The following is a 9,926-nucleotide window of genomic DNA, read 5'->3' as shown; positions in this document are numbered from 1 at the left end:
GTGGTGTTTTAAAAATATTTTCCATTGAAATATATAAATTTTTTCCATCTGGCCGGTTGTCCACCTTTTGTTACCAAGAGAGATTATATTTTTGAGGTATACCGTACACCTGAAAGAGTTAGCTGTAACAAGTGAAAATTAGAAGTAGCCAGCGGCTGAAATAAATCTACCTATCCACAGTAGTGTTAATAAACTAGCAACGAGCATGGACGGGATAGATCCGGTGGGGTCTCTATTTGGCCCAGGTGCGTCGTAGACAGCCACTTTTCTTAACCTAGCATCGCGTACTTCAGTTCATTATTCTATCAACGGTCCACCACCAATAATTTTTACAGGTTTGACTAGTCCTCATTTATGATATCCTGCTGTAGAGTTGTCATGATTGATATATTTTTGCAATTGCCAGTTATAACTACAATACTATTTTATGGAGCTCCAGAATCATTTCTGACATTATATGACACTCAGTTTCTCTCTGCTCCCAGTCACTTAAAAATTATTGTCATTTTTTGTACAAGCATTTCTTGCCTTAGACATGGGCCTTCACTGAGTAATGCTTTCAAATATTCAACATCAAACTCTTTCGCCTGTGCCAGGCTGTTTTGTGTCTGCGGTGTCAAAGTGGCCATTTTGAAAGCATCGCAACCGGAATTCACTTATTTTCAGGGATCAAGTTTGTTTACCATAAACATTCAATAATATTCGATTTATTTTTTAACACTTCTTTAGAATTAAAAGAGTAAACGAAACTTCGCGCAAATGTTATTTTGTGGAACATTTTTGCGATACATCGACCATTCGAATATTTAATCTTCATCGACACGACACATTTTGACATATTGACAAACTTATTTCAATTTTTAAGTTTTACGATTTTCATAATTTAAACATTTTTTTTTATTTTTAATTGAAGAAAAATTTAAAAACACACTTAATAAATTTAAAACAGAACTTTTTTGTATTTATATTTTTTCACAACAAACTATATAATTTTTAAAATTTTTAAGTTTTGGAATTTTATTAGTTTGATCCTTTTTTTAATTTTTCTTGAGATATTAGTTAAAAAAAACGTTAAATAAAATTTAAAGCAATTTGTTTTTAAGTTTTTATTTTTTAAATTTAAAATTTGAAAGGATGGCAAGAAGTTTAACAATAAAGTAGTAAAATATTTAGTTTCAATATCATAAATGATAATGTAATTTATAAAATTTTCAAGTTCGACAATTTTTAAATTAATTTTTTTTTAATTTTTCCTGAATTAAAAATTAAAAAAGATTTAAATAAAATAAAAAAAGCAATGAAAGCTGTTTGTTCCAAGAAGCCTTTTTCTTGGATGACGAAAAAAAAACCGAGAAAATTGGGGGTGTATATCTTGCGCAGTAAAAAACAAAAAGAGTAACGAAATCTAAAATGCATGTGTCTATGCAAAACTTGCGAAATCACTGGCGAACTAAAAGGACAGTAGTGAACTGCTTGATGTGAGCGATAAGTCAAGAATGATTTATTGAAATTCATGCTAATTATTTACAAGCGAAAGATTCATCAGACTAAAAGAGCATTAGAGAGCAATAATAAGTAATATTGACTGTGTGTGTGTGTGTGTGTACGTATGCAAATTTACAATGAGTGGATGTTTATTTGTACATATTGAGTGTTAAGTTATTTAAGCATAAAGGGTGATCCAACATCCCGGCCCCGTTGAAAGGATGCACTTTCAAGACACTGGCAGGATGGCAAGTTTGTGAACAGGCCGGCAACAGCTCCCATTAGTAGTGCGGAGGCGCACAACTCGAACATGACCATCTCGTCCACGTACGGTCGACTCAACGCGACCAAGCTTCCAGCGTTGTGGTGGGAGGTTATCGTCGTGGATGATCACTAGCGTACCTTCTGCAAGATTGGGTGTAGGTGTCGTCCACTTGACTCGTGAGCGTAGTTCATTGACATAGTCTGAAGACCAGCGGCGCCAAAAGCGCTGCTTGATGGCCGTAATCATATCGTATCGATCCAAATTCGAGATATTTCTCTCTTCGAGTGAGCTTTCGGGTAGGGCACGTAGCGATGACCCGACCAAAAAATGTCCAGCAGTGAGTGCTTCAAAGTCATTGGGATCTGATGATAGCGGTGAGAGCGGACGCGAGTTTAGTATGGCCTCTATTTCCACAGCTACAGTGCTCAGTTCTTCATATGTTAATCTTGTGTTAGCCAATGTGCGATAGAGCAGTCCCTTTGCGCTTTTAACTGCTGCTTCCCAGAGGCCGCCAAAATGGGGTGCCCTAGGTGGGATAAAATGGAAATTAATAAAATCGGAAGAGCAATATTTGTTAATTTCGTTCTGGGTTTCGTGCTTGAACAAAAATTGTTTGACCTCTTGCAAATGGTTGGATGCTCCTACAAAATTCGTGGCGTTGTCGCAGAAAATGTGGCACGGCATCTTTCGCCGACCACCCATACGTTTTAGAGCGTTCAGGAATGCTTTTGTAGACAAGTCCGAGACCACCTCAATATGAACCGCCTTAGTGACAAGACAAACAAATATCGCCAAGTATGATTTGGTAGGTGTCTTTCCTCGGACTCGCAGGTAAGTGCTTATTGGTCCGCAAAAGTCGATTCCGCAGCGTTCAAATGGACGTGTTGGTTGGACACGCTCTCTAGGTAGGGGTCCCATTACTTGCTGCAGCAAGGTGGGCTTGTATCGAACGCAATGCACACACGAACGAACGACGCGACGGGTCAAATCTCTGGCGTTCACAATCCAATATTCAAGGCGGATCAAGGCGACTAAGGCTTTTGGGCCTGCATGGTAATTGCGAAGATGTAAATGGCGTACATACGTCAAAATAAATTGTGAATTACTGGGCAACAGCAATGGGTGTTTTTGGCTGTCTGGTAATTCGGTGTAGTCCAGACGGCCACCAACCTTGATAAGCTCGTATCCAGTCGAAGTGTCTATAAATGGAGTCAAAAATTTTAAATTACTTTTTAATGATCGATTTTTCTTTAGTAACTGAAAGTCGACAGAGAAGTGATGCTGTTGAACGTTCCATATTAAGCAATGTGAAGCGCGTCGCAATTCGTCAGGCGATGGTGAAGCGGTAGTGAACCTTGATTTCTTTCTGGACGAATCAAAAAACCGGAATAACCAGGCGACTAGACGTAAGCAATGGGGGTACGAGCTAATGCCATTGATGATGTTGAGAATGTAGTTTGTCTCCATCATTGTGGTAAGTGTCGTTTTGCGTTTTTCCGAATTGATGACGTCTCCGTCGAGGTCAACTGGTGGTTTTTGATTTGGCCATTTAGTCTGATCTTGAAACAAAAAAGCTGGACCGGAAAACCAAGTCGATTGTTTAAGTTCTGCAGTAGGGCAGCCTCGAGATACAAGATCCGCAGGATTCTCGCGCGTTGGTACGTATCTCCAGTGTCCACCTACAGTCAACTCTTGTATATCCGATACTCTGTTCCCTACAAAAGTTGAAAGCGTTATTGAATGCTGTTGAAGCCAATGCAGTACTAGTTGTGAATCGGTCCAAAAGTAACTGCTTAGAGGTTGATCAGTAAAAACATCTTTTATTTTTGCGTAGAGAGATGCAAGAAGGTGCGCACTACAAAGTTCAAGTTTGGGAAGCGACTGCCTTTTGACTGGAGCGACTCTTGACCTTGATGTAAATAACTGAACTTCAACATGTCCATCCAGGTCTTCCGTACGTATGTATACAGAGCAACCGTATGCTCGAATTGATGCGTCGCAAAACCCGTGTATTTGTATGTTCCGTACGGTTGGTTGCAAGCAATAACGAGGCACGATGAGTGACGAAATCGAGTTTAATGATGCTAAGCAGTTTGTCCAAGCTTGTTGTAGGTGCTGAGGTACAGACTCGTCCCAATCGAGCTTCAATAACCATAGCTCTTGGAGGATAATCTTGGCAGTGATTATCAATGGTGACAACAAGCCAAGTGGATCAAACAGCGATGAGGCAATAGACAATATTGTCCGCTTTGTAACCGAATTGTATTGCTGTTTCGGGTTAAAGCCGAACGAAAATACGTCGCTTCGTTGATGCCATGTTACTCCTAATGCACTGGTCACAAAATCGTCGTTGATATGAAGCTCCTTTGTTGCTTGACCTTCCTTGAAGTCTGGGTGATTTGAGTGCCATTTCGATATTGGAAACTGTCCACGACGGAGTACTTCAACAACTTCATGCCTGAGTGTGTGTAACGTGGTTATATCGTCGGCACCACATAACATGTCGTCGACATAAAAGGATGATTTTATTGCTGAAGCGCCGATCGGAAACTCTGCCATATGTTGGTCTGCCAGGTAGTGTAGGCTGCGTACCGCAAGGTATGGGGCCGAAGCTGTTCCGTATGTTACAGTGTTGAGCTGGTACGTGCGGAGATCTGAGTCTGGGGAAGCTCGCCAAAGTATGTATTGAAATTGTCGACAATTATTTTCTACGAGTACTTGCCTGTACATTTTAGTGATATCTGCGGTGATGGCGAAACGATACAGACGAAAACGTAATAGAAGCATGTATAAATCTTGTTGAATTGTGGGCCCCACTAACAAATGATCGTTCAATGATGTTTGTGTTGAGGTGCGGCACGAGGCATCAAACACTACTCGCAATTTGGTTGACGTGCTGCTAGGTTTAAGCACGCAGTGATGTGGCATATAGTAGTGTGGCTCTTTCAAGTTGGGGTGTGCTACTACTGACATGTGGCCAAGACTTTCGTACTCTTCCATGAAGGCAATGTACTGCGGACGGATTTCGGACGAACGTAGAAGACGTCTCTCAAGCGCAAGGAATCGCCGACGAGCGATATCGAAGGAATCTCCGAGACAAATTGGGTTGTCTTTAAATGGCAGATTTACAGTAATTCGACCAGTGTGGTCTTGATGAGTTGTTTTTGTGAAATGCTCTTCACAAATTCGATGGTCTGGCTGAATTGGTTTTGGTGACGTGTCGATGGCTTCCAGTTGCCATAGGCGTTGCAAATTCTCGTCGATTGAGGTTTCATTTGACAGCAGACAAGATGATGACGTCACGTTATAGTCACCTCGAAACCTACCAGAGACGACCCAACCAAACAACGTCTTCTGAAGCGTCGGTAAATTTGGACCCAGTCGAATTTGGCCAACAGCAAGAGCATCAAAGAAGGCCTCTGTTCCTAACAACAGGTCTATGCGCCGGGGCTTAAAAAACATCTCGTCTGCTAATTTGGTATTGGCTGGCAAGCTCCAACCGGACGTGTCGATCTCGGCATCTGGCTGGTATGCTATGTGCGAGGTGATTCCGAATTGAAGTGACAGTTGAAAGGCTGAAGTGCGCGATTTGATGGTCGTGGTCGTACGCGCCTTAAGGCTGGTTAGCGAGTCTCCAATGCTTCGAACGCCCACATTATGTTTCTCACGTCGAAGGCGTAGTTTTTGCGCGAAATCCTCAGTGATGAAATTGAGTTGAGAGCATGAATCTAGGAGGGCTCTGCCCAACTTATACGTACCCGTAGCGTCCTTGACCAGGATCATAGCCGTTGCAAGAATCACCTGTCCACCTTCCGATGCACCCATGTGCGAGTGGGTTGCTGTCGATTCTTGCCATGTAGGTCGAGTAGACCCCGAAGGCTGGAATGCGGGACCTGCCACTGGAGTTGTTTGAGTGGGTTGAGATGCATTCTCATGATGCAACAACGTGTGGTGTGCTCGATTGCAAGAGCGGCAGCGATTCTTGGATGGACATTGGATCATTCTATGACCATTGCCTAAGCAGTTGATGCATAGATCATGCTTCTTGATGAGATCAAAGCGTTGATTTGTGTTCATCTCCTTAAACCTCAAACAACTGACGAGTTTATGGTTGGAACTGGAACAAAGAACACAATTAGAGTTAGTAATAGCAAATGACGAATTTTGCATGCGATTGCTTGCGCGATTTTGCTTGCCAGACTCGGGTTTTCGTTGTGACGATGCCTCGCATGAGTGCAAGAACTGACAATGTCGTTCCACGACTTGAGTGCACTGTGACCAAGTTGGAAGCGACTTGTAGTCCAGAGACTCGTTCCATTTGCTCCTGGTTTGCTGATCACACTTGCCCATCACAATGTTAATTAGCAATGCATGTGCGATGTTTGCAAACGTTCCTACTGACTCCAAGGAGCTAAAAATTGCCGATGCCTTGTCTATTAAACTGCGCAGTTGTTGAGCGTTCGACCTTTCCAGTGCCGGTAATGCGAACAGTGAGGCAATACCTTCCAAAAAAATTAACGTTGGGTTGTCGAACCGTTGCTTGAGCCTATCCAAAGCCTTCGGATAGTTTTCGCTAGTGACTTGGAATGCATGAACCGTTTCTAGCGCGGGACCCTTTAAACAAGTCAACAGGTAGTTAAATTTTTCTATGTTCGACAGCCTTGGTTCGCGAGCAATGATCTGGGTAAATGACGTAATAAAATTGTTGTAGTCTGCGTAATCGCCGCTAAATGTTGGCAATGTTAGTCTTGGCAGATGCGACGAGGGCTTAACAACTGCTGGTGTTGACGTTTCGGGAAAGTGCACTGTACCGTTAGCATCTTCTCCCAGTTGCGCTTGAATATTTAGCTTAACTGCTACGTAGCTATCTTCCAGATCTGCGCGGCCGTTGTCAAGTGGATCTAAATCCTCAATGTCAGCTTGGACGGATAAGGCCTGCTTGAAGTAAGATTCCAGTATTCCTAGTCGACATTGAAGCTCAGCATTGGTAAGTTTATCATCTGACTCCCTCGCCGCTTCGACGATCGATTTAATACGCGAAATGTTGCGCTTTATGTTGGAGCGCTTACGCTTGCCTTCTTCAAGAGACATGGTTGCTAAACACGATGTGATGTTGCGAAAATATTCCTGCTGGGTAACTGACTGCTGTGCTGGCGGTCAAATGTTGGAGCAAGCGACAGCAAAACAAAATACGAAGAAATGCACAAACAACGCAGCTTCAATGTGCGAGAGCAGCGAAAGTGGTGATGGCAGAGCGACGCGATGTTAACGGCTTGTTTAGCAGCGCAGCGGTATACGTCTCCAACGAACGGTGAATTCGACCTTTTGGAGTGACGAAATGTATTGTGTACTTACCAAAAATATGCACAACAGAAAAAATCCCCGATAGGAATTAACTGCTAGCAAGAGGTTACAATGCAGCAACAACGCGAATTGGTTGATTGATTCCTGCTGGGTAGCTGACTGCTGTGCTGGTCAAATGTTGGAGCAAGCGACAGCAAACGAAAATACGAAGAAATGCACAAACAGCGCAGCTTCAATGTGCGAGAGCAGCGAAAGTGGTGATGGCAGAGCGACGCGATGTTAACGGCTTGCTTAGCAGCGCAGAGGTATACGTCTCCAACGAACGGTGAATTCGACCTTTTGGAGTGACGAAATGTATTGTGTGCTTGCCAAAAATATGCACAACAGAAAAAATCCACGATACGAATTGACTGCTAGCAAGAGGTTACAATGCAGCAACAACGCGAATTAGTTGAACGTTGTTGTTGCTCTAGCGGATTGGTTGATTGCTGTTATTGCTCCAGCCGTTAGATGATGAAGAATCAGGCGATTCACTTTATGCAGGATATACACGTGCCCCACGTTGGGCGCCAAAATGTTTGTTCCAAGAAGCCTTTTTCTTGGATGACGAAAAAAAAACCGAGAAAATTGGGGGTGTATATCTTGCGCAGTAAAAAACAAAAAGAGTAACGAAATCTAAAATGCATGTGTCTATGCAAAACTTGCGAAATCACTGGCGAACTAAAAGGACAGTAGTGAACTGCTTGATGTGAGCGATAAGTCAAGAATGATTTATTGAAATTCATGCTAATTATTTACAAGCGAAAGATTCATCAGACTAAAAGAGCATTAGAGAGCAATAATAAGTAATATTGACTGTGTGTGTGTGTGTGTGTACGTATGCAAATTTACAATGAGTGGATGTTTATTTGTACATATTGAGTGTTAAGTTATTTAAGCATAAAGGGTGATCCAACAAAAGCCTTTTTTTATTTTTAAATATATTTAATATTAATTTAAATATTATTAATATTATAATTTAATTATTATTAATATTATAATTTAATTATTATTAATATTATAATTTAATTATTATTATTATAAAAACTATTATTAATAATATATTTAATCTCTATATTTTTTTTTGTTTTTGAAATTAAAATTTTTCAAAAGTTCTAAAAAGCTCAACAATAGAGTTTTAAATATGATAAAAAAATTTTGATATTCATACAATTTAGAAGTTTTACAATTTTTGTTTATTTACGTTTTTTACCTTTTTTTTAAAGTAGATTTAAAATTTTGAAATTCCACAACTATTTAAAATCAACGGGTTTTTTATTTTTTTTGAATTAAAAATTAATTCTAGGTTTTTGAAATAAACATTTTTTAAAAGCTTCAAATAACTGAACTAACAAAAAAATAAATCTAAAGAAATTATTTAGTTTCAAATTTCACATCAAATTATCAAAATTGTTGTATTTGTAGTTTCACATTTTGTTTAGTTAACATTTTTTTATCTTTCTTGAATTAAAAATTAATACCAAATTTTAGTAATTTAGAAAGAATTCTTTTTACTTATTTTGGGTTATGTCTTTGAGGAAGTTACAAAAAACTTAACTGTGCACAAATATAGGGGCTTAGAATTAAATATCATACAAAACTAGCAAAGTTATAAGATTTTGAGGTTTTTAATTTTTTTAATTACATTTTTTTTTATTTTTTTCTCGGATGAAAAATTAATATAATACAACATTTTTGTTATATCATTCTTTTTTTTTGAAATTACAAAAGTTTGTCGATAAAGTACCAAAATTATTTTGTTTTAATATCATACGAAATTATCAAACTTATAGAATTTTGATGCCTCTACATTTCTTTTAATTTAATTCTTTTTCTTAAAGTAAAAATAAAAAAAAAAATTCTCTAGTAAATTTTAAATAAAATTATTTAAATTTTTTCTTTTTAGTTCAAAGTGCTAGAGAATAACAAGAAGATTAACAATCAAGTAGTAAAATAACTAGTTTTAAATATCATTCAAAAGTTATCAAATTATAGAATTTTAAATTTTTTTTATTAATAATTTTTTTAATTATCATAAAAATGAAATAAATTTAATTAATATAACTGTTTTAAGTTTTTTGTTTTAAATTTTTAGTTATTAATTTAATTTTAAATTAAAAATTTTATTTGGAGGAACTACAAGTTGGGTGTAAAATATTTAGTTTTAAATATCATAAACAATTTTAAGCTTATAATATTGTGAATTTTTTGGAATAAAAAAATTTTATAATATATTTTAAAGCCGTTTTAAAATGTGGTAGTTTCAATTTTTTAAATTTCCTTAAATATTTGTTTGTGAAATTAAAACTAATTAATTGAAATATTTATAGGTAGTTACAAGGCTTCAAAACGCTTCATTGAGTCAGAAAGTAAGGAGGTCCTGCAATTGTGAACTCTACAGCCAAAAATTCTTAAAAAGGCCTTCAATTTATTCATAGCCTTAATTTTCCTAGTAAAAATTTATAACACTAAAGTGAAGCCAGAACGTTAACCAAAAAAGATATTTTAATTCTAAAATAGTCCGCATTTTTTAAGCACTTCAGTGTTTGTTACTTAATTTATGAAAAAATATTTATGAAATATGAGAGGAATTGTTAATAACTGAAAAAAATGTTGCAATGCAAAAAATCAATTTCTTGCCAACTGATCACCACTCTTTTTCATTGTCCGCCAAGTATTTGGCTGCCTGCTTTTTGTCGCTCTCGACCAGTTCTCAATTTATATGCGTAAGAAATGGTTGCTAGAAATGTCATTGAATTTGTGGTTCTAATTTACACAGCTGCTGGCAGCTGGCATAGAGCTTTTGCAATTTAAAAAATAAGGAAAATAAGTT

General features: G+C 38.1%; 2 protein-coding genes across 2 annotated transcripts; both read right to left on the bottom strand.

The window, feature by feature from the left end:
* Positions 1 to 1,457: 1,457 nt before the first annotated feature.
* LOC128865052 (uncharacterized) lies at positions 1,458 to 8,004 on the bottom strand. The gene is made up of 2 exons (XM_054105010.1): positions 7,106 to 8,004; positions 1,458 to 5,867 (listed from the first exon to the last, which is right to left on the bottom strand). Exon 2 carries the CDS (start codon positions 5,825 to 5,827, stop codon positions 1,715 to 1,717), a length of 4,113 nt encoding a protein of 1,370 aa, XP_053960985.1. The 5' UTR covers positions 5,828 to 5,867; positions 7,106 to 8,004; the 3' UTR covers positions 1,458 to 1,714.
* LOC128864995 (uncharacterized) lies at positions 5,839 to 6,841 on the bottom strand. The gene is made up of 2 exons (XM_054104874.1): positions 5,947 to 6,841; positions 5,839 to 5,867 (listed from the first exon to the last, which is right to left on the bottom strand). The coding sequence occupies exons 1-2, from the start codon at positions 6,839 to 6,841 to the stop codon at positions 5,839 to 5,841; spliced, it is 924 nt and encodes a 307-aa protein (XP_053960849.1).
* Positions 8,005 to 9,926: the final 1,922 nt, after the last annotated feature.

This window comes from Anastrepha ludens, chromosome 2 (assembly GCF_028408465.1).
Source record: "Anastrepha ludens isolate Willacy chromosome 2, idAnaLude1.1, whole genome shotgun sequence".
Classification (NCBI taxonomy): Eukaryota; Metazoa; Arthropoda; class Insecta; order Diptera; family Tephritidae; genus Anastrepha; species Anastrepha ludens.
The sequence above is the reverse complement of the archived record's forward strand: the minus strand, read 5'-3'. Positions and strand labels throughout refer to the sequence as shown.

Bases quoted from the DNA above. Each gene is read 5' to 3' on its own strand.
- LOC128865052 (XM_054105010.1), bottom strand. From the start codon at position 5,827: ATGAACACAAATCAACGCTTTGATCTCATCAAGAAGCATGATCTATGC.
- LOC128864995 (XM_054104874.1), bottom strand. From the start codon at position 6,841: ATGTCTCTTGAAGAAGGCAAGCGTAAGCGCTCCAACATAAAGCGCAAC. The intron at 5,868-5,946 runs GCAAGCAAAATC...TCTTTGTTCCAG, and splicing joins ACAACGAAAACCCGAGTCTG to TTCCAACCATAAACTCGTCA.